At 35.4% G+C, this 25,990-nt stretch overlaps 1 protein-coding gene across 1 annotated transcript in view; it reads right to left on the reverse strand.

Annotated features, from left to right (window-relative positions):
• Nucleotides 1–24,825, reverse strand: part of REDIC1 (regulator of DNA class I crossover intermediates 1) — a 53,735-nt gene extending 28,910 nt beyond the window's left edge. Inside the window, exons 1-6 of the mRNA XM_026000454.2 lie at nucleotides 24,675–24,825; nucleotides 18,061–18,100; nucleotides 15,113–15,251; nucleotides 10,560–10,692; nucleotides 10,134–10,167; nucleotides 5,959–6,074 (exon numbers count right to left, since the gene is read on the reverse strand). Of these exons, the coding sequence (XP_025856239.2) occupies nucleotides 5,959–6,074; nucleotides 10,134–10,167; nucleotides 10,560–10,692; nucleotides 15,113–15,218 (389 nt within the window). The 5' untranslated portion in view covers nucleotides 15,219–15,251; nucleotides 18,061–18,100; nucleotides 24,675–24,825. The remainder of the gene's footprint in view (nucleotides 1–5,958; nucleotides 6,075–10,133; nucleotides 10,168–10,559; nucleotides 10,693–15,112; nucleotides 15,252–18,060; nucleotides 18,101–24,674) is intronic.
• Nucleotides 24,826–25,990: the final 1,165 nt, after the last annotated feature.

Consider the following 25,990-nt stretch of genomic DNA (forward strand, 5'->3'; position numbering starts at 1 on the left):
ATATGGAACAATCTAACCATCCATCAATGATGAATGGATAACAAAGATGTGCAGGGTGCGCGTGTGTGTGTGTGTGTGTGTGTATGTGTGTGTGTGTAACAAAATACTTCTAACTATAAAAAAGAATGAAATCTTGGCATTTGTGACAACATAGATAGAACTTGAGGATATTGTGCTAAGTGAAGTAAGCCAGAAGAGAAAGAAAAATACCATATAAGTTTATTTATATGTAGAATCTTAAAAATAAAAAAGCCAAAAAACAAAACAAAACAAAACAAAACAAAACTCATGGATACAAAGAACAAATTGGTGGCTGTCAGAGGGGAGGGAAGTTGAGGAGTGGGTGAAGTGGGTCAAGAGGTTAAAAAAAAAAGTTCCATATTTGAATATAGTCAAAAGTTCCATTACTGAATATAATCAATAATACTGTATTGCATACTTGAAAGTTGCTAGGAGTAAGTCTTAAAAGTTCTCACTACAAAAAATTTTTGTAACTTTGTATGGTGACAGATGGTAACTAATTTATTGTGATCATTTTACAATGTATACAAATATTTAATTACATTGTACCCCTGAAACTAGTATAATGTTATAGGCTAATTATACTTACATTAATTTTTTTGACACACAACAGGTTAATATCTTTAATATATAGCAAGCTCATACAAATTTATCAGACCCCAGTAGATAAGAGCAAATGCTGACAATCCACAAAAGAGAAAATACAACTGCTTAACATGGAAAGATGTTCAACTTTGCTAGAAAGCAAAGGAATGCAAACTGAAACACAATGCTATGTTTCATTATCAGATCAGCAAATATTTAGCCAGAGGATAATACTCAGAGCTGGCAAGATGGTACAGTGGGCAGTACATCCTTGCTGGCAGCAGTGTCAATGGATACAAACATTGCTAGAAAACAATCTGTCAATATGTAACAAGAAGCTCAAAGGTGTTAATATTAATTCAATAATTCCACCTCTGAGAATCTATCCTAAGGAAATCACTTGGCATTGGGGAAAAGCATTATGCACAAAGAAATTCTTCCATTTCTGATGGTGAGAAATTAGTAACGGCATGGGTGATCAACCACGGGCCCTACTGTCCGTCTACGCCGTGGAGGACACAGCCATTTCAAACTGAAATTAGTAATAACGTGATGGGGAAGTCCCCTGATATGAATGAAAACACTTACACAATATTGTATCGTTACAGAAGGTAGGATCACTGCTACATCGCAACAAAAAGAAGAAAAACCATGATGGATGGAGGGAGAGCAGGAAGGTAGGGGCCTGGCAGGAGAGCCACCAAAATGTTCAAATTTCACTTTCTTACTTTCTATCTTATTTCCCAAATTTCTATAAGGTGTAGGTTTGCTCTGATAATGAAAAGACCCAGTACACTGTTACTTACTCACAGAAAGGAGTTAGTGATGTTGCGATGAGGAGCTACAGTCCCTCCCATCTCCTCCACTGCGGCTGCACAGTGCCAGCCGTCACCACACCCCAGGTTAGAACCCCGAGAGATGCCATGGGGGTGGTCAGCTCAGTCCACACAGCAGACCTGTCCTACACCCAATCCTCTCCCTGGGCTGGCAAGCTATGCTGTTGACCAACAGATGCTCTGCACTTCATTCTGCAGAGTCCTGTCTTGTCTGCAGCTCTAAGCCCCCATCTAATGTGTCCCAGGCACTGGGCATCTTAGTCTTTCTGCAAGGATCTCCTCCTCCTCCTCTTCCCACCCAAACTCCGTTGCTGGCGGTGGCCCCCGGGTGTGTCCTTTTATACACCCATAGGGCTTGCCCCCTTAAAGTAGCCTAATCCAGTATGGTTAAAAAAAAAATCCTAAAGAATCCATAAAACCACTAGTAGAACTCACAATAAGTTCAGCAAGGTCATAGGAGACAAGACCAATTTAAAAAAAACAAAACTGTATTTCTAAATGTTAGCAATGAACAACACAAAAATTAAATTAAGAAAATAATAAATACCATTCACAACAGCATATAAAGAATAAAATACTTAGGAATAAATTTAGCCAAGGAAGCACAAGGCTTATTTATTGAAAGACAATACACTATACTAAGAGAAGTTTAAGAAGATTAAATACAATGAAATATTGTTCAGCCATAAAAAAAGGGAACAAAATCATGCCATTTGTGACAATGTGGATGACTATGGATGCCATTATGCTAAGTGAAATAAGTCAGATACAGAAAGACAAATACCATACAACCTCACCTATATGTGGAATCTAAAAAGCCACATTCTAAGAAGCAAGGAGTAGAACTCCAGAAGTTAGGGAATGGCAGAAATGGGGAAACACTAGTCAAAGAGTACAAACTTCCAGTTTTAAGACAAATAAGCTATAGAGATCTAATATATAACATAGTGACTATAATGAGTACTACAAGTGTGAAATTTGTTAATACAGAATCTCTGAAGTAGACTTACCACATACACATACAAAGGTAATTATAAGGTGATGAATATGCTAGTTAGCTTAACTGCGGTAATCACTTCACAATATATGCATATATCAAATCATCATGTTGAATATCTTAAATATAATATATTTGTATTTATTTGTATCTGTATTTGATTTATTTATGCCTTAATAAATCTGGGGGGAGGGTACATTTCAAATATACTAGAAAGTTTTCTCACACTCCCCCAAGTGTATAGCTCCCAACAGTAACCACCAGTGTGACTGCTGACAGCATAGATTAATCAAGCCTGTCTTGGAATTTCATATAAATGGAATTATTCAGTGGTCTTCTTTTGGTATGGAGACTCATCCATACTGTTGCTTGCTATTGCATGTATCAGCATTTAATTATTTTTCATTACTGTGTGGTTATTCCACTGTATGAATATAATATTCTATTTTTTGTTATAGTTGAAATACAGTGTTTCATTAGTTGCAGGTGTACATATAATTATTCTTAATGGACATCTGGGGTAGTTCAGATATGATACTATTTTGAAGAAAGCTGCTGTGACATTTGAAAAAAATAATCGGAGAAACATTTCATGCTCATGGACTGGAAGAATCACTAATGTTAAGATGGCAATTTTCCCCAAATTGAGCTAAAGATTTGATACAATCTCTAACAAAATCCAAGTAGACTTTCTCTTTTTTTCCAGACACTGACAGGCTGATCTTAAAATTTATATGAAATGCAAAGGCCTAAGAACCAAAACATTCTGGAAAAAGAAGAACAAACTGAAGAACTCATACAGTTCCAAATTTCAAAACTTACAATAAAGCTGTAATAATCAAGACAGTATGGCACTAATATAAAGGTAGACATGACTTATCAGCAGAATAGAATTGAGATTACAGATGGAAAAAAATTACATTTTTTGTCAACTGATTTTCAACAAAGGTGCCAAAGCAATTCAGTGGGGAAAAATATTCTTTCATTTCCACAAATGCGGAATAGTGAATTTTGACCCTCACCTCACCTCATACATGAAAATTCACCTCACCTCATACATGAAAATTAACTCAAAATGGATAATAGACTTAAATGTAATATATAAAACTACAAGACAGAAGAAAACTAGAGATCTTCATGACCCTGGTTTAGGCAAAGATTAGCTCTAATACCACATGCATGATTCATAAATGAAACAATTAATAAACTGAATTTTATCAAAATCAAAACCTTTTTTACTTCAAAAAGAAAATTATAAAAATAAAAGGGCAGGCATTTCACCAAGGATGTACAAATGGTTAATAAGCACATGAAAAGATGCCAACATCATTAGTCATGAGAGAAATGCAAAATTAAAACCACACTGAGGTATAGACATCCCAGCTTTTCAGAAGCTTGCATTATGCCACTTCCCTTTTATAAAAAGACCTACATTAGTATCTGTTTTTGCTAACTAAAGGAAATCTAAAGATTTTCACTTTTACAAAAAGAAAAAAAAAAGGTGAAAAGCAGAAATAGCTGTCAGCGAAGGGGCAGCATGCATATCACACTGAGTGGCAAGAGTGGCCACTGCAAGCTCCTTCTCCAGGAACTACATTCAGTAACTCAGCATCAAGCTAGTGCAGCTCTGAACTCTGTGAGCATCTGTGCTTTATCTCAATTTATTTTGTGCATCCATTTGCAAGATATGTCCTAAAGTATCAGAAAAGCCGCAGGGAGATTATTTTTTGGGTCTGGGAAGACTCAGAAAATTTTCCATTTAAATTAATCATAATTGCTTCTTTGCTTTACAATACCATTTCAGCTTGTGAAAGGTTTAACAGGAATGTTCTACTTTCAGGGGTACCTGGGTGACTCAGGTGGTTAAGTGTCTGCCTTCAGCTCACATCATTATCCCAGTGTCCTGAGATCCTGCCAAGCATCAGGCTCCCTGCTCAGCCAGGAGCCTGCTACTCCCTCTCCCTCTGCTGTTCTCCCTGCTTGAGGGCTCAGAATCTCTCTCTCTATATATATATATATATCAAATAAATAAATAAAATCTTAAAAAAAAGGAATGTTCTACTTTCAGATAGAGGGGGAACTCTCTATTACCACTGACTAAATCTTAGAGCATAGACTGTACTGAACACTGCAAGATTGTGTTGCAACTGAACTCTCACACATTGGTGACAGGAATGTAAAATGATATAAACAACTCTGGAAAACACTTTACCAATGTCTTTAGAAGTTACACATACACCAATCATATGACCTAATCATTCCACTTATATTTACCCAAGAGAAATGAAAGCATATGTCCAAAGACCTCTCTGCGAACTTTCATAGCAGCTTTATTTGGAATAATCAAAACTACAGGAAAAAAACCAAATGCGTATCAACAGAAATTGTGCTATTTCCATACAATGGAATACTGCTCAGCAATAAAAAGGAATGAACTATCAATACACACAACGCACAACGTAGATCTCAAAATATTTATGCTGAGTGAAAGAAGCTAGACCAAAGAGAGAACATAATTATATGATGCCATTTACATAAAGCTCTAGAAAAATACAGGCTAATCAACAGTGACAGAAAGCAGATCAGCAGTTGCCTTGAGATGAAAGTAAGGGATGTGAAGTGGCCAGAGGAAGAGATTACAAAGATGACCAAAGAAAATACTAGTGATGATAAATATGTTCATTGTATTTGACACCAGTCAAAACTTCTCAATGTGCACGCTTTAGATAAATTCAGTTTGTTGCATGTTGATTATACATTAATAGAGCTGAACTCAGGACAGAAAGAGAAAACAACAACAAAAAAATAACCTGTTGTTCGGTAGTTATTACAGTTCTCCAGGCAAGAGGCAGTAGTGGCTTAGACTGGGATGGAACTTATAGAGGTGGAAATGTGACTAGATAACTTTAAAGTTTATTAGAATACAGAATTGTCAAACTTTGTTGATGAAACAGATAGTGGGATTTGAAGGAAAGGAAGCAGTCAAGGACAACTTTTATTTTGGTGTAAGCAACTGAGCATAGTAGTGTCATTAACTAAAATGAGGAAGACTGGGGTAGGATTACAGAGAGACAAGTTTCTCACCATGATTACTAAGAGTGATTCAAACTGGTTTTACAAGTTAAATGGATTTTAAAACAATGAACCAGGATTTATATACAGATAGTCAGAAAATAAAAGTGGGGCACTGATCAACTACCGTAAGAAAAATAAATTAATATGTTTATGATACAGAAAATGAACTAGTTATTCATGGACATTATAAAACAAATGCAAAGCACTTCGGCTCAAAATATTTTTTTCAAAATATTTTTTAAATATATTAATGAAAGGCAGATGTACACAGAAAATAATTACTTAAAATTATTTTAATTAAATGCTACATTTGACTTTTTTTTCCTCTAGAAGTATTACTTAGATTTGTCTATATTAAAAAAATTTTTTTCCATTAATATTGAATTAACAACTCAAAGAAAGAAAGCTGGAGCTTCCTTATTTCCTTCAAAAATCTTTGCTTACCTGTTTAATCTTTCAAATAATGACCCATACTGTGCTGTTTTATATGATGGACTGAAAACATCTTGATTTTCATTTAATTTGGAGACCAAGGAATTAGAATAATTAACTTTACTAAGCTGAAAAAAGAAAAAAAGAACCTGCCAAAATGGTAAAGGTATATGGATTTAAATTACTTACCATAAAATGTCATCTAAGTGGATATCTATATGCAAAAAAAATGAATTTACTAGCTTAAAAGAAAGTAATTGTCTTTACTGAAAACAAAACAAATATGCTAACAGTGAAAGCAAGATCAGTATTTAAATGATTGTTAAAATAACAGAACTGATACTATGATTGATACCATTTCCTCAGAGCTTAAAAATATATTTATACATATAAATATATATAAATACCCAGGACACCTGGATCTTGAGCAAATGATCTCTGACAGAAAATAATTTTCCCCAAAAAAACAAAAAACAGTTGTATTTATCTCAGTTTTATCCATTTACTGAGTAATTTTAGAACACTCTTTTAATCTTTCCAAATATCAATTATCACTGAGTGCAAAATGGGGAACCTATGGGAAGACTTGTGGAAAAACAGATGAGGCAATCCATTTCTTAATTTGTAAGGAACCACATAAAACGTAAGATATTATAGTGGTCTAACACTAATCTATCCAGTAATAATAATTTATATCTGTAGCATATTCTATTTACTAGCCATGAAACAGAAATGAGAAGTCCAAAGACAATCAATGACACAAAGTTGGAAAAAAAGAAAGGAAGACAGAAAGAGATACTGAAAGTCTTAGAAAAAAGGAAGGGAGTCTAAAGTCAGGGAGAGCTAGAAATAAAGTATGGTAATACACTTCTTATCAGGCACAGAGAACAGTGACAGAGGTGTAGAGACAAAGTCATCCCGTGAAGTGAGAAATCATAAGAGAAGAGAATACTACACTCAGCATATGCTGAGTGAAGTAAGTCAATAGGAAAAGGACAATCATATGGTTTCACTCATGCAGGGAATATAAAATATAGTGGAAAGGATTATAGGAGAAAGGAGAGAAAATGAGTGGGAAAAATTTGAGAGGGTGACAAAACATGTAAGACTCCTAAATCTGGGAAACGAACAAAGTAGAAGGGGAGGTGGGCGGGGGGATGGGGTGACAGGCACTGAGGGGGGCACTTGATGGGATGAGCACTGGGTGTTATACTACATGATGGCAAATCAAACTCCAATTATATATATATATATATATATATATATATATATATATATATATACACACACACACACACACACATATATATATAAATACTATAAGTTGGCTCAATACTACTTCTCTAGGGATCAGTGAGCCGCAGCCCACCGTTTCTTCTAACCTGTTTTTTCAACTCATTCTCTTTCATAGTTTCATTTTAATTTTCACTTTTCTTGAAATCCCTCCAAATGAGCAATTAACACTTCTCTAATACTTCATAATGTGACACTATGCCTTGGACAGGAACTTTCACCTCTCTTTTTAATTTTCTCTTCTGTGTATTAAGTATAACATTATTTACCCCTCCAAAGATAATCAATCACTATCTTGCAGTCAAAAATAGGAGATTATTTAAGTAGAGATTACAGAGTTACATTCTCTATCCTATAAACTACCTAATAGGATTAAAATTCTGATCTTATAAAATACAAACTGAATAACAAATGTCTTTCATTGTATCATTCCAAAGTTAATGGGTCCTTAAATTAATATGGCTAACATCTATCACTAGAATATACTTTATCATCTCTGTAAAATAGAAAATATACGTTAATACTTAATAATATTGAATTATATCAATATCATTATATATTATATATAATGTACCATCTGTAACTATAACTTATAAAACTACAATTATAAATTATAATCATTTATAAATGACAAATACATAAGTATGGCATAAAACCAATGCATACTAAAATGGGAGAAATTCAAAACCATTCCCATTAATAAGACATCATGATTATATAACTATTTTCCCCACTACCATTATATATTAGTACAATAATCATAAATTTATTTTTTAAACTCTATATAATCTAATAAAATGACTATTTTTTATAGTCTATGGTAGATTTCAGAATTTTAAAATGGATGTTTTTGGATTTTTAACTTTAGAGAATACAATGACTAAACAATATTTTAGCCATACACATCTCTATCTATATAAACATATTTGTATAGTTTTATCAAATGCATATAACCAGTTATCATCTGTCAAATAATAAGAAGAATCAAGCCACCACAACTCATACTTTAATGGACTACCATGACGTAACGGAAATTATGCACTGCTGTTCACAGGAACCTTTCCATATCATGCCTATGGGCTACCATGACATCACCAACTAGTTATTTACTGTGATTATATCATTAACTATAACATAAACACACTGAACTATTTTCAATTTCACTATCAGTAATTTTACAAAAGGATAATGATTTCAAAGACATTTAAAGAACATTCCATATAAATAATAGTGAAAGGGAATATAAGGGAAGGGAGAAGAAATGTGTGGGAAATATCAGAAAGGGAGACAGAACATAAAGACTCCTAACTCTGGGAAACGAACTAGGGGTGGTGGAAGGGGAGGAGGGCGGGGGGTGGGGGTGAATGGGTGACAGGCACTGAGGGGGGCACTTGACGGGATGAGCACTGGGTGTTATTCTGTATGTTGGTAAATTGAACACCAATAAAAAATAATTTTATTATAAAAAAAATAAAGAACATTCCAGTTTTTGGATTCATAATCTTCTACAGAGCAGACAATCAAACTTTGACCAAAGAGGAATTATTATACTTAACAGATATCATAATTTGGCTATATCTATAGTAATTCACAACTAGTATTTTTTAAATCCATGAGAAAAAAAGAGCATATCATAAAATACAATGATATAAAATGCTAAGACCAGTGATTTAAATGTACCTACTAATTCTACTTTTTTTCATATACAACTTTCTGAGGACTAGATGCTATTCTGAGAATGAAATTTTGTTTTGTAGTATTTCTATTAGAGATAATTCTGCTGAAAAAGATGGTTGAAGTGAAACTGCAATTTTCTATTCTGTTATACTGAGGGCTGAACACGAAAAGAAGATACAACCATTTGCTCAGGTAAAATATATAAACTAGAAAAGAAAATCAAAATAGGAGTGGAAAAGGTCATGGACTACAGAAAAAGTTTCAAGGAAAAGCTAGTCATCAATAATTCACAGGACTTATGAAGACAAGAGAGGTTATCAACTAGAATTATATTGAAGAGCTCCTTTCCATCTGCCTCTTTCACTACTGGTATCTTCAACCTCCTAGCTTCATGCCATCTCCAAATGACAAGAAACCTGAGATTCACTGACCCACAATTCAGGTAAAAAGATTTCCAAGAGATTTTATTATCATTGTCATTCTCTGATGCAGTTTAATTTTGGCAATTCAAAGCAAAGAAAGTATAATTAATAATATAACACTGGACCTGGAATGCCTGGGTGGCACAGTCTGACTCTTGGTTTGGGCCAAGTCATGATCTCCATCTCTGAGAATGCTCAGCACAGAGTCTGCTTAAGATTCTCTCTCCCCTACCCTTACTCCTCCCAGGTCTCTGCACATACTTGCTCTCTTTCTCTCTCTCTCTAAAATAAAAAAATTAATCTTTCTAAAAATATACCATAGCATTAGACTTTAAAATTTGAAGGTTTAATCACAATCTATATGTTTTCTAATTTATTAAAATCACTAAAAAAAATAATTTCCAATACATTGAAAGAAACTCTTGGGATTAGTGTAAATGTTGAAAATCACAATATGATATAAAATCATATGGCCACTGTGCTAGAAGGATGAATTTCTCAAGGATCACATGAACCCAAAGCAGAAATTCCCAAATGAATTATCTTTTTCAGCTCATCAGTAACAACTGTTATGTACACACAGGCCTAATCTACATTACCAGAACTCCAAAGCATTTCTCATAAGCAATCAGTTAAAATATTCTTAAGTTCTATATATTAAAAATTCCAAAAATAATTTTAAAGACTGTAAAAAAAACTTTTAAAGAATAATTTTCCCTGATATTTGAAAAAATTTATACCATTTGGTAGCATGCCACAACTGTTAGAGTAACTTAAAAAAATTTTAAGTCTCACCTGAACTGGGGCAAGTTGTTTCTTGCTGCCTTGTCTTTAATAATGTATAAAAATGAATAGAAAATTTTAAGGTTAAAAAAAGCTGGCAAAAAATTTGACTATCTTTTTATATACATTTAAAAGTTATACTATTCTATACAAATACACGAAAATATACAGAACTCTAAATCATTCTCAAATTTTATAAAAATTGTATCATTACTAGAGAAACATTTTGAGAATAAGGAAAGTCAAAATATGTATACAAAACATTTAATATGGCCATTAGCTCATTTGATAAAAGTCTTAATAACTAAACAATACTGGCAACAGCCAAACAAAACCTAGAGCTAGAAGACTAAGTCCTCTGTACAAATTTCTAATGAATAAAACAATACTGATGATGACTTGTTTAAATACCTAATTTCCAACCTTGCTAAAACCTACCTGTTTTCTATATCATCAATGCAGAGGTTAGATGGTACACAGTCAGGTGACATTGGAAGTTCTAAATTATGCTTTCTTAGGGGCATTTTTATGTCTCTATACATATTCACATGGATTGGTTTTCTCACAGTTTCTATAATGAAAAAATCATAATTAAAAATCTTTTAAAACCAATGTTTAATATACAATGTTCATTAAATTAGAAATTTCCTAAAACTACCTATAATCCATATATGCTAGAAGTCATTACCAAAAACTAAAGTACTAAAGAGTACTTTAAAACTAAAGTTAGGGGGATCCCTGGGTGGCGCAGCGGTTTGGCGCCTGCCTTTGGCCCAGGGCACGATCCTGGAGACCCGGGATCGAATCCCACGTCAGGCTCCCGGTGCATGGAGCCTGCTTCTCCCTCTGCCTGTATCTCTGCCTCTCTCTCTCTCTCTGTGACTATCATAAATAAATAAAAATTAAAAAAAAAAAAAATTAAAAAAAAAATAAAACTAAAGTTAGTACTAAAGATAGTACTAAAAACTATCACAGATAACTTAAATCATCTTTTTCATCCTCTTACATATTCCTCATGAAAGGAGCTATACTGATTCAGCTCTATTTTTTTTCTTCCTCCAAGATTTCCTTGAGCCCCAGACTATAGTGCATGCTATGTTATACATGCCCATAGTACTACATATATTCTCTATTATAGCACTTACCATAATGTACTTAATTCTATCTCTCTTACTAGATTTTTAAACTATGGAAACAGAAGCCTTTTCTCTCCTTATACAAGATATATTACTCTTCAGTCTGCTCAGTACAGAAAAGTATTTCTCCTTTTCTGATAATGCTTTTTACACACATACCAACTACATAGTTCTTTTTTTAAAGATTTTATTTATTTTATTCATTTGAGAAAGAGAGAGATAGAGCAAGACGGAAAAGAAGAAAGAATCTGAAGCTGACTGACTTTGGGCTGAGCACAGAGCCCATGTGGGGCTTAATCCCAAAACCGCAAGATCGTGACCTGAGGTGAAACCACGAGTTGGATGTTTAGCCAAATGAGCCACCGAGGAGCCTCAAGTATACAGTTCTAATAGAGAACTTTCTATCTTCTTATAAAAGCCTGTCTCTAGAAAAAATAATTGATTTAAGAGCAGCTATCCAATCCAAGATGAATCAATGATAGGATCACATCCTTGTAGTTATAAATAACTGTTCCAGTGCTAGGACCTGGCACCAGTAGGGTAAGGTAATATGCTTCCAATAAAATTTAAAAACTCCAAACCAAAGAAATAACAAGAAATAACTCTCAGTGTTTTTCTTGTGGCAAAACGGGAGAGATGAGGAATATTCGTTTTTTAAGGTTGCATTTTAAGCCTGAATGAAAAAGATAATCTGAGTGAACAAAGTTAATATCTAAAGTGTGAAGAAAATCTTGGTGGTATTTAAGTCCCCAATTCAGTCACTCAGGCCCAGTTGCACCATTGCCCTTCCTTTTAGCTAAGTGTCTTAGTCCATTCAGGCTGCTCTAACACAATACCATAGACTGGGTGGTTATAAACAACAGAAATTTACTTCTCAGTCTGTATGCCAGGCAGTCCAAGATCAAAGTGCTCTCAGATTCAGGGTCTGGTGAGAGCCTGTGTCCTGGTTCATAGACAGTTGTCTTCTCCCTGTGTCCTCACACAGTGAAAGGAGCAAACAGAGCTCTCTGGGGTCTCTTTATAAAAGCACTAATTCCATTCATGAGGGCTCCATCATCATGACCTAACCACCTCCTAACAACAACAGTAATAAACTTTTGCTTTTGTAAGCAAGGAAAAATATCTTCTTCCTTTACCTTTCTAAATTCTCACCTAGGGATTCTATAACAAAAGATAGATTAATAAAAGAAAAGACATACCAATTTATTTAGTATCAATTTTAAATGGAAAAAAATTTTAAGGAAATGGAGACTCAAAGAAGTATTTAAACCTGAGCATTTTAATGCTAGGTTTGATGAAGAGTAAACTTTTACTTTTCCTCCTACTTAGTAGGAAAATGTGATCAAACAAAAAAGGGTATGAACTAAGTATAGCCAACTGGAAGAAACAGCAAGGCTTACTTGTTTAGAATCTACTCAGTGTCCCTCTGTCTTGGAGACAAAGATGCTCCTTTCCTCCAGGTATAGGGAGGACACTTCTCACATGAGAATCTTTCCTGCACATGCTGCTTCTCCAATTCCTTCTGCTTAAAATCTTTAGTATGCCAATGTGCTTTATTTTTGGGACAGTGTGTCCTGACCCCATCACTTTCTATTCTATTCCCAGCATCCAATACACTACATATGGGAGTACTCAATAAACAGGTTGAATGTAAAAATGAAAAGAAAGTGAAGGAAGGGAATATACAAAGGTAAATACATCATTGGACAACCTCATAAAAAGGAGTGAAATCTCCTGTCTTACAACACACGCAAAACTCAAATGGATTAAAGAGTTGAATGTAAGACCTAAAACAATAAAACTAGAAGAAAACAAGGGGTAATTCCTTGACATCAGTCTGGGCAATGATTTTTTGGATTTCATACTAAAAGCAAAGGCAACAAAAGCAAAAACAAATGTAAAACCACACCAAACTAAAAATCTGCATAGTAAAGAAAAATCATTACCAAAATGAAAGACAAATTATGGAATGTGACAAAATATTTGTAAATCATATATGTGATAAGGTTCAAACTGCAAAATATATAATGAACTTATACAACTCAGCAAAAAAAGGACAATCTAATTTTATAAATGGGCAGTGGAAATGAACAGACATTTTTCCAAAGACATACAAATGGCCAACAAGAACATGAAAAGATGTTCATCACTAATCATCAGGGAAATGCAAATCCAAACCACAGTGAGATATCATCTCATACCTGTTAGAATGACTATCATCAAAAAGGCAAGAGATAACAAGTGTTGGCAAGGATGTGGAAAAAGGGAACACTTGTGCACAGTTGATAGGAATGCAAATAGGCAGAGCTACTATGGAGAACATAATATATGTTCCTCAAAAAATTAAAAGTAGAACTACACGATTCAGCATCCCCACTTCTGAATATATGTCCAAAGGAAATGAAAACAGAATCATAAGGAGATATCTATATACTCTCATGTCCCATGTTCAATGCACAATGGGCAAGATATGGAAACAACATCAATGTCTGTCAATGGGTGATTGGATAAAGATGATGTGAGATATATACATATGATGAAATATTCTTCAACCATGAAAATTAAGGAAATCCTGCCATTTGTGACAGCTTGTATGGACCTTAAAGGCATTATGTTGACTGAAACAAGCTAAAGAAAGACAAATAATGCATGGTATCACTTATATGTGGAATCTAAAAAAATAAAGTCAACCTCATAGAAACGGAGTAGAAAAGTGGTTGTCAGGGACTGGGGATGAGAGAGTAGAGGAAATACAGGTTGGAAACAGGTCAGACTTTAGCTATAAGATGAATAAGGTCTGAGAATCTAATGTAGAATGCCATGATTTTGGCTGATTAACACTGTATTACATAAGCAAAGAAAAAGAAGGTAAATAATATCAAACAGATTTACAACAAAAAATTTTATTCCTTAAAGTCCATAAATAATGTATTTACATCTAAAGTACAAGTTTACTTGTTTGTGTAAACTGCCAACTGCAGTAAGGAACACAAATGGTAGAGAAAGGAAAAGAGGAGATACTTAACAGTATATGATCAAGTTCCAGCCCTTCTTTACGAACTTATTTCTTAAGCTCTCATTTTAGCACTTATTTTAAAAATTACATATCAGGCACAAGTCCCCTTGAGAGAAAAAAATACTCTGACTAAACTTTTATTTACTTGAAGACTCAAAGTACAGGCAAAAAAGAACTTTATTTTGAAGTATTAGACTACTATAGTTAATTTTCCAAGAATGCCTAAGAAATTATTCAAGTTCTGATGTAGGGGGCACCTGCGTGGCTCAATGGTTGAGTATCTGCCTTTGGCTCAGGTCCCGATCCTGGTCCTGGGATTGAGTCCCACACTGGGCTCCTCACCAGGAGCCTGCTTCTCCCTCTGCCTATGTCTCTGTCTCTTTCTCTGTGTCTCCCATGAATAAATAAATAAAATCTTGTTTTTTTAAAGTTCTGATATAAGAAACTAATCACTGAGGCAAAAATCTACTTCACTGCCTCCTTTCAAACAAATTCTCTAAATACTTTAAGACAATAAGGACATTTATTCCCTGCTTTTTAGTTAAACATTGTAACTATCTGCTTAGGTAGATTAATGTAGTAACTAAAATAACTGCAATATAATAACTCTGACCATACCTTATAAAATTAATTTTATATAACACACAACTTAAAAATAAAAAGATTAAGCAACAAAAGATTTTTAAGCAGAGTAACAATGGTATAATTTAAGAAGGAAACCCACTCTTAAAATTAATTTACTTTCCAAATCCTTTGAGTTCCAAAATTACAAATTTATTAAAAAACTGAACGCTACAATCACATTAGAGTCAAAACAAAATGCTAATGGAAAGACTTACCAGGTGTTTTCTTCTGGCAAGATATGTGATTTACCATATATAGGTTAAGAAGGTCTAAACTGACAGTGGAATTTTTGACAGGGGATGAAACCCCCAGTAATTTCATTTTTGATTTTAACCTTTTCTTTTCAAAATATTCCTAAAATAGTTAAAAATAAAAGTTATTATAAGAACCATATGGTTTTAGGCAGAATCATAAAAAATAAAAAAGCAATAATGCTATTTACTAATTGACTTGACATTTTTATATTTTTGACATCCCCTGTCTATGTTTACATGTAAATTAAAATCAATCATGACGACACAGTTTGCTTAAAGACTTAATTTCACAGCCTCTTATAATCTTTTTTGGTAAACGTACTACCTTTAAAATATAATTTTAAAAAGCCATTACTAGGTATCAAAAGATTAAAAACTATCTGAAATGTAAAGTTTTTTTAAAAATTTCACAAATCTGACAAGTTGAAAACTTGTTTTTCTACAGAGTATGCTATTCTTCAAATATAAAAAGCCTTAAAGATATGCACAGCTGAGTACCATTAAAAGTCAACTGAAATGAGAAGAGGACAAGAAAAAGAAGCTGTGTGACTCTAGTCAAAGTCAATTTAATTTCCTTTATTATCCTCCCATGACTGCTACTTTGTCATTAACAAGAGCTGTACTATTGAGTGGACTGAGAACTGAATGAGACAAGAGTGAAGAGGTATAGCAGGAAAGGGAAAGGATCCAGAGAGGGCTTTACTTGCTTTAATAGGGGATAACTGAGTATGTTTGAATATCAATGGAAAGCCTCCAGTTGACAGTGACTGGTTAAAGATACAAGAAAAAGAAGTAACTGATGCAGTGAAGACCTTGAGAAAATTGGAATCCAGACTACAGATAGAAGGACCTTCCTTTGACTAGAGGAAACTACTTCCACTGTCCCAAAGGGAAAGAGAAGATTGGAGAAGATTTAAAATAGTTTGCAGAACTAGTAGTAGATATCTGAGATAATTCTCACCTGATAGCTTCTATTTCTTCAAAATACAAGACAAAGTCATCTAATAAATATGAAGAGATTAGAAACAGAGTTGGTGAAGAGTGGTTTAAGGAGGGCATTGACATTTCAATGGAAGGTATGACAATTTTCAAATAGGAAAGTGGCATAACTAGAGATCAACACTTCAGGGAAGGTCTGTATGTCTTTCCCTTTCTCATAAATATTCACAAGAATGATCCAGAGTTAGACTACGTAAAAAAGAAAACTAGAGACAGATTATGTGTATAGTTATTCACTGAGTGCCTATGTTATTGCTTGACACAATTTAGGTGTAGGAGAAACAAAATGAATAAAAGTAATAAAATCCCTCTTCTGATGAATATATGTTAATGAAGGTGAGGGAGAACAGAGGAAACAAGTTTATAAGATAATACCAATTTATGAAAGAAAAGAGTGATTAAAAAAATGATCCTGGAAAAAAAGTAACTGGAGGTGGGGAGCTACTTAGATGCTGTGATCAAAGAAAGCCAATCTTAGAGGAGATACATTAGCTGAAACCTAAATGTTGACGAGCCAGACATGCTAATATCTTAAAGAAGAATTTTCCAGACAAAGGGAAGAATTAAGAAAAAAGAAGGTCAATGTAGCTAAAATAAAATGAACAGGGTTTGTAGTAAGAAAGTCAGAGAAGAAAAAAAAAAAAGAGAAGTAGGCAGGCTGTAGATCCTTCAGGTATTTCTAGGCTATCGTTAAGGAAGATATTCTAAAAGCAATGGAAAACAACTGAGCTTTAAGCTGGGGAACAAAAATTTTGATCTGTGCTCTTAAAAGATCATACTAACTGCTGTGTGAAGAACAGACTACAAAGGAATAAAGATAAAGCATAAAAACATTGATAAATTCAATTAAAAATTTAATTAAATTCAATTCATCAAAATTAAGAACTTTCCTTTAAAGACAACATTAAGTAAAAATAAAAGCTACAGAGTACACATAAAACCAACAAAGAATTCTAAATATATAAAGACAAGAAGAAAAACACAACACAAATTATAAAATAGAAAAAATACTTGGAAAATACTTTACAAAAGAAGCATGGATGAAAATTTCAGATAACTTCATTAGTAATCAAAGGAAATACAAGTTAAATTTACAATGAGACATCATTTCACTAATAACTATCCTACTTTTATAATAGTCACTCCCTTGCTTTTCTTTAAATTTTATGAGCTTTGAACATTTTTTTTCTATTTTGGAACTTTTTATAAATGAAATCTTACTGCTTATATTCTGTAAGTTGCTTCATTTGTTCAACATTATAGTTTTGGGATTCATCTATATTAATTACATGTAGTTAATACATTTGCACTGCTATACCATCACTTGGGTACGCCACAGTATGTTTAACCATTCTATTACTAACAGACATTTGGGTGCTCTCCTTCCTTCCCCATTACCCTGTCCCTCTTCTTCCTCTCTTTTGCCTTCTCCTCTTTCTTTTTTTGCTACTTAACAACAGTGATCCAAACAAACTTGTATATGTCTCAAAGTACACATGTAGAAGAATTTCTCTTGAATATATACTGCTCAGTTGTAAGATACATACATGCTCAACTTTATATAATAAAATCAATGCAAGAAAAAAACTAAAAAATATGTAGGAGACAGGTTACAAGGCCATCATAATACTCTAGGAAATAAATGATTATTTGAATCGAGGGACTCACAGCACAGGCAGTGAGAAGTGATCAGGTGTGGGATATATTTTGGAACTACAATGACAACAAGAATCAACGATGATCTTTAAGTCTTTGCCTGAGCAAAATGTTCAGTTAATCAAGTTATCTTTAAGAACAGAGAAGACTGGGTGGTCTTCCAGTTACTAGGTGAATTTATTAACCTTTGAAAAATACTTCAGAAGATCATTGTTCTTATAAAGCTAATGGAAATAAAAATATTTTTTCTTTACCTTTTGCTTTCTCCTCTCCTGTTTAATCAGAACCCTGGTACTAAAAAAGGAAACAAGACAAAAGATATAGTGATTAAAGAAATAGTCTATAAAATGATTGCCATTTTAGCCGAACTGAAGACTTGAAATTAAAATCTAAAAGTGAAGTAAAAATTATATTATTATATTATTTATTATTTTACTATTTTTATTTATTATTATATTATTTCTGAAGAGAAACTATGAGAATGTTCTTATTTATAGTATATACTATTTCACAAAATTGTCTTAGAAAAATCCAAGAAGGAGTAAAAAAGACTCTATTACAATTAATAATAAAGCACAGAATAAACCTGGATTATATAATCAATATAAGCAAAGAGAAAGGAACGCACTGGAAAAGATTAGCTCTGAAACATTCTCATCTATAGCAATATTCTTGGTCTCATCTGATAGCTATTTTCTTGCCTTTCGTTGTATTTCAGTATTCTACTAAAATCAAGAGGGAATAGAGAGAAGATCAAAATCTACTTGGATCTAAAGAAATGTTAAGTTTATTATTAGAGCAACTCCAGTTATAGTAATGTATCAGCTATGTGTACTCAAAATCTCATAACTCCTTTAGAAGAATAGCTAGTCATTATGGATGTGCCTTATAGCATCTTTGTGCTAAACACTGCACTGCATTCCAATGACAGTACAGTATTAGTTATAAAATATTTGCTCTATTAGTAATAATGGAATGCTATAAAACATTCATAATAAGATTTTCACAATATAGCTGTTGGATATACATGAAACTATACTCTCAAATTCAAGATTTGTACAAGAACTATAAGTAAAATAATAAAATGTATCTTAGCTATATGAGATTATATAACAACATGAAAATAAAAACTACTATGTATCTTGCACCCCCTAAATACTTTGAATACTTAATATGTATAAATTCATTTTATTATCACAGCAACTCCGTATGTAAGATCTATTTTTAACCCCATTTTACTGATGGTGAAACTAAGACACAGAGAGGTTAAGTAACTTGCCCACAGTCACACTGCTGATAAGTGTAAAACTGAGATCGAAATCCAAGAACTATGATTTTAAAGTTTAACCAGTGCAACACACTGCTTACCAAGTATGTCAACTGTGAATACACAAAGCTGTTCCTTTTTCCAAATGAAATTTTTCCAAATTTTCATAAACTACATGAATAACTGTTACTGAATACCCTCATACTTTGCCACTTATTTTTTTTAAAGATTTTATTTATTTATTCATGAAAGACAGAGAAAGGGGGGTGGTGGGCAGAGGGAGAAGCAGGCTCCAAGCAGGGAGCCTGACGCGGGACTCGATCCTGGGTCTCCAGGACCACATCCTGGGCTGAAGGCGGCGTTAAACCACTGAGCAACCGGGCTGCCCACTTTGCCACTTATTGAACTTCCTCTTTTACATATTTCCCAAAAGCTATGTCCCAATTGACCATTTTGAACTCATTGAACAAAGAATCCAATCTATTCTGTTCTGTGCAGCATCGTAAGTGTACTGTTGGCATTCAAATTTTAGAAAAGAAAAGGAAATAAATTACATTTCATTGACCCCTCAAATGCTAAGGCTGGAAAGGGCCTCAGAGATTAATTTATTCTCCATCTTTTAAAATTTACAAAAACTTGCACAGGGAGCGAAGTGACTTTTCAAAGTTCAGAAATACAAGACATATAACAAAGCCAGCAATATTAAGTATTTCAGTTTATAAACAGAAAATAAGAAATATCAATTCTATGTGCAGTTTCCACATTATAAAGATCAGCAGAATTAGAGACAACTAAAAGTTTAAATACAGTCTTTATATATGTAAATATCAAATGTTTTCATTCCAGGCCTATTTTCCATTATGCAAGACACTCTAATGGCTCTCACCAAATTCTTTGTACTACATAATCTCCATCAATATGTGCCTAAGAAAAGTCAACTAAGAACTCAAGACCAGCTGCTAGATCAGCCTACTAATAACTAAACCATAATGAAAGTGAAAAAGGATCCTGATGTAAAAGTCAAAGGTAATTTCTTAAATAGAACACTTTAGATTGTTATTAAGGCAACCAATGGTACTAACAGTGTCTCTCAATTAGCTGCACTAAAGAAAAACATTGCATCAATTAGGATTCTTAGTTATAAGAAACTGAAAGTACCGCTGGTTAATTTAAACAGAAAATAAATGTATTAAAATGAAACTGGGTAGGGATGCCTGGATGGCTCAGTTGATTAGGTGTCTACCTTCAGCTCAGGTCATGATCTCAAGGTCTTGGGATTGAGCCCCGCATTGACTCCTTGCTCACTGGAGAGTCTGCTTCTCCCTCTCTCTCAAATAAATAATAAAATCTTAAAAAATATATTTTTAATAAATAGAGAGAAACTGGGTAGCCAACAGACCTGCCAAGAAGGCTGAGAAAGCAGATTTGGCAAGCAGCAGGAAACAAGATAGTCTGGGCTGTGAGATCACAGGCAAAACCATGCCATAATTATTTTCAATAAGGACATCACTGCTGACACAGGTGAACACTGGACACCACTGATTGTACTGCTGTCACAAGAAAATGCAAGTTCTGGGATCCCTGGGTGGCGCAGAGTTTGGCGCCTGCCTTTGGCCCAGGGCGCGATCCTGGAGACCCGGGATCGAATCCCACGTTGGGCTCCCGGTGCATGGAGCCTGCTTCTCCCTCTGCCTGTGTCTCTGCCTCTCTCTCTCTGTGTGTGACTATCATAAATAAATAAAAATTAAAAAAAAAAAAGAAAGAAAGAAAATGCAAGTTCTGTTGTCCTCTTAAAAGGCCCATACTCAAGGGATGAGTTTTAATTGGAAAGGAAATTGAGCTTTATTCAGAAGGCTGGCCACCTGGGAAGAAGGTAGATTCCTGTGCAAAAACCAACTCTGAGGTTTCTCTGCCTGGCCCAAAGATTCCCCTCCCCTGCCCCCCAAGATTTTTAAAGGAACTTTAGGGCAGTTATCACTAAAAGGGGAAACCCACAACTACATGGTCAATTACTCTTCAAAAAGCAGGAAAGAATACCCAATTGAAAAAAGACAGTCTCTTCAACTAATGGTGTTGGGAAAACTGGATGGCAATAGGCAAAAGAATCAAAGTGGGGAAGCCTGAGCCATGCTCAGTCAGTGGAGCATGCAACCCTTTATCTCAGGGTTGTGAGTTCAAGCTCAATGTTGGGTGTGGAGCCTACTTAAAACACACACACACACACACACACACACACACACACACACACAATTAAACTGGACCACTTTCTTATACACAAAAATAAATTCAAAATGGATACAAGACCTAAATGTGAGTCCGAAAACCATTAAAATCCTAGAAAAGAACACACACAGTAACCTCTTCTGACATCAGCCATAGCAACTTCTTACTAGATATGTCTCCAGAGACAAGGGAAACAAAAGTAAAAATAAACTATTGGGATTTCATCAAAATAAAAAGCTTCTGCAGAGCAAAGGAAACAATCAACAGATCTAAAAGGCAACCTACAGGATGGGAGAAGATATTTGCAAATGATATATCTGATAAAGGGTTAGCATCCAAAATTTAGAAAGAACTCATCAAACTCAACACTCAAAAACAAACCAGTTAAAAAATGGGCAGAAGACATGAAAACATTTTTCCAAAGACGACATCCAGATGGCTAACAGAGAAGATGCTCAACATCATTCATCAGAGAAATGCAAATTAAAACTACAGTGAGACATCACCTCACACCTGTCAGAACAGCTAAATTAACAATACAGTAAACAACAGGTGTTGGTGAGGATGCAAAGAAAAGGGAACCCTCTTATGCTGTTGGTGGAAATGCAAACTGGTACAGAAGAAAATAATATGGATGTTATTTAAAAATTTAAAAATAGAACTACCCTATGATACAGCAATTGTATCACTAGGTATTTACCCAAAGAATACAAAAGTACTAACTCAAGGGATACATGCACCTGGTGTTTATAGCCAACATTATCACTGATATTATCAACAATAGCCAAATTATGGAAAGAGCCCAAATGTCTATGAACATAAATAGAAGATAAAGAAGATGTGGTATGTACACACACACAAACACACATGCAATGGAGTACTGGCCATCAAAAAGAATTAAATCTTGCCATTTGCAACAGTGTGGATGGCGCTAGATAGTCTGATGCTAAGCAAAACAAATCAGTCAGAGGAAGAGAAATACCGTATCAATTTCACTTATATGTGGAATTTAAGAAACAAAACAAATGATCACAGGGGAAAAAGAGAAGAAAACCAAGAAACCAACTATAGAAAACAAACTGATGATTACCAGAGGGAAAGTGGGTGGGAGAACTGGTTAAATAGATGATGGGAGATTAAGGACTATACTTTGTAAGGAGCAATGGGTGTTTTATGGAAGTGTGGAATGACTATACTGTACATTCTTTCTGGGAAACAATGCATGATCTATAGATATGCAAAGAAAGGTTTGGCTAAACAATCACATGGACTAAAGGTGCTTGCTAACATTTAAAGACTCCTAAATAGGCCAGAAAGGCTGAGGTGGCAGCTTCACCATCTCCACTCCTGGACAGTAAAATATCTCCTCTGGCATCATTGTCATTACTGTCCCTGAAAATTCCCCTGTAAGCTTCTACAACTGCTTGCAACCACAATAGATGCTCTGTATTCTCTCTTTGGATCACTAACTGCTGATTCAAAGTACAGGACAAGTGCATCAAAGTCTGCGCTTACATCATATGCCCATCCCTAGCTGCAAAACCGACTGAAACATGTATCTGGGTTTTGTTGTGTTTTTTGTGTTGGATGTTTTTGTGGGCTCTGCCACCTTGTAGAGAGGAAGGTGGCCTGTACCTAACACCAATACTCATATAAGGTGGGAAATATCCCCCACACAGAAAAGGGGCTCAGATGCTGAGCTGCCAAAGAGTACAAATATCTACGTAAAAGATGTTATACAATAAAATTAAAATAGTTGATGATCCAAAAGTAAGTTTTTATTTGGCATGTCAAATATGTGTGTGTCTGTGTATTCCTTATAGTTGTTTCTAATGGTTTTGTGTAGGGGAGTATTAAAATAAGACAGCAATGTTCTTTGCTGTTGTTCACAAGGATTGAGTCAGATGATAATATAGAAGGCTCCTGAGGCCCCTCTTCCCATAGCCAAGCATATGTACAGCTACATTTGCAGGATTCCCTCTGAAAGAGAACCAGAAACTAGTTGACTCCTACATAGGGAAAACACCCACAATGAAACAAGTAGCAAAGGCTAAGACACTCTTAGCATAAATACATCCCCCTCCTCCTTAGCAACAGTGCCATAGAGTTGGGAGGGAACTCTCAGCTCATAGTTTTGACCTGAGGAAGTTTGTACTTCATATCCAGCACTCCCAATTTTCAGGGCCCTCACCAGACAAACAAGTTCCTAAAAGCATAGTTCTGAAAGCCAACAGGGCCTGCGTCCAGGAGACCCACAAGACTAGCAAACAAACAGCAGTTCTTAATGGGTGTGCAGCACTCATCACAGCTATCCCTCGGGGGGTAAATCATCTATTTCCCGGCCCTTCCCTGAAAAAGATTTATCTGTATATTTTAAAAGTTTCTTCCTGAGATCCAGGCTTATAATTACAGCAGACATTAGAGGCTGGCTGCAAGCCTCTCCAGAAAGTAAAAAAATCCAGAGGACACTTCTGCCTTTTTTTCCAAGCCACTCCAACACATCAGTATCTCTGTAGAAAGAGATGGTATCCCCCAGCTATTATAGCTGCCGCCCAAAGAACAGGTCACTGGGGATCCCTGGGTGGAGCAGAGGTTTGGCGCCTGCCTTTGGCCCAGGGCGCAATCCTGGGGACCCGGGATGGAATCCCACATCGGGCTCCCGGTGCATGGAGCCTGCTTCTCCCTCTGCCTGTGTCTCTGCCTCTCTCTCTCTCTCTCTCTCTCTCTCTGTGACTATCATAAATAAATAAAAATTTAAAAGAACAGAACAGAACATAAAGACTCCTAACTCTGGGAAACGAACTAGGGGTGGTGGAAGGGGAGGAGGGCCGGGGGTGGGGGGGAATGGGTGACGGGCACTGAGGGGGACACTTGACGGGATGAGCACTGAGTGTTTTCCTGTATGTTGGTAAATTGAACACCAATAAAAATTAATTTATTAAAAAAAATTAAAAAAAAAAAAAAAGAACAGGTCACTGGATGCCCTGGTACTGACAGCCAAAGGGGCTTCCATTCAAGAAACCAGGACTTTAGTAAACAAAGAAACAATTCTTAACTGCCTATCATCGCAGGGCTAAGCAACTAGGGACAAGGCAAAATCTTTTTTTTTTTAATAAAATACTTTTTTTTGTTTTTAAGATTTTACTTATTTATTCATGAGAAAAACAGAGAGAGAGAGAGAGAGGCAGAGGGAAAAGCTGTATTTCATGCAGGAAGCCTGACATGGGGCTCTATCCCAGGTCTCCAGGATCACGCCCTGGGCTGAAGGTGGCACTAAACAGCTAAGCCACCCGGGCTGCCCCAGGCAAAATCTTTTTTTTTCCCCAGGCAAAATCTCTTAAACCCATTAGTTCCTTGCAAAAAGGTTTATCTGCTTACCTTAAAAGATACTGCCTTAGGGCACGGCATCTAATCTAGCAGGCATCAACAGGCTGGCTGTGATCTTCTCCAGACCAGGGAAGACTGCAGATATCTCTCAGGCCTTCTGTGCTCCAGCCCACTCCAATAAAACCAAATCACCAGTATCTCCCTGGAAGGAGATTGTGCTGCATATTTAGTGCCTCAACCTTTTTGACAGCCACCCAAAGAACAAGTCTCCAGATCACCTGGTTCTAATAGCAAATGGGGCTTGCATTCATGAGTCCCACAGAAATGTAGCAAACAAATAGTTCTTACCGGGCCCACATAACCCAAAGGCTACACATGGGAGTCTAGCACAGAGGGAGCAGGCAAAAAAAAAGCTCATCTCCCAGTTTCTTCCCAGAAGGGGCTTAAATTAAATATATAAATAGTTGCAGCCTGAGGGTTAATAACCAGGTGCTCACTGCTATCCTACCCATTGGGACACTGACAGGTCTTGGCATACCATCTATACTAAGAAACATTAAGTACAAAGAAGACTTGGACAATCACAGAAGTCTGAGAGACAACTAGGAGGTAGGGCCTGGCTGATCAATGAGATTCATTTCCTTCACAAGACCATTCTGTCAGAACTGGGAGAAGAGGGAAATTCAGGGAAGATCAAGGAGTAGGAAGATCCTGACCTTACCTTTTCCCACAGACACTGTAAGGCAACAGATATATGAAATGGAAGTGTCACTATGAAAATGACTTAAAGACTAGCAGAACACATCCTCCACAGCTAATGACATAAAGCAGCAGCCACCCTGAGAAGGATAGCAGGAACAGAGATATAGTAAAGAATGAAACCCTCTGGTGATACAACTTACAAATAGGAAGGATATCACAGGGATGGAGGTCCTCATGAGGAGCAAGGCATTCAATCTCCATATCAATCACCCCCAGCCCTGGGAACTTGAACCAGAAGACAAGCCCTCACAATGTCAGGATTTTAAAGTTAGTGGGGCTTAACTCCAGAAAAGCCAGAGGGCTATAGAGAACTGACAGTCCACCCTTATAGAACCAGCATGCTATACCACTTGATCCAAGACCCAGTATAAAAATAGCAGATTGAAAAGCACCAGGATTATAAATAAAGGAAGATTTATTGACTAATTTTAGGGCATGTGCCAGATGGGCAGGGATCTGCAGAAGCTTTCTCTGGAAATGGAAATGCTGACACAATTTTTCTTGCCCTCCTTCAACCTAGCTGGCCAACCTACTTGTGATAGCCAGTTCTGACACTATGTACTTCACTAGCACTGCTGTCCTGCCCTGGCATACCCTTGTGATTA

This window comes from Vulpes vulpes, chromosome 8 (assembly GCF_048418805.1).
Source record: "Vulpes vulpes isolate BD-2025 chromosome 8, VulVul3, whole genome shotgun sequence".
Lineage (NCBI taxonomy): Eukaryota > Metazoa > Chordata > Mammalia > Carnivora > Canidae > Vulpes > Vulpes vulpes.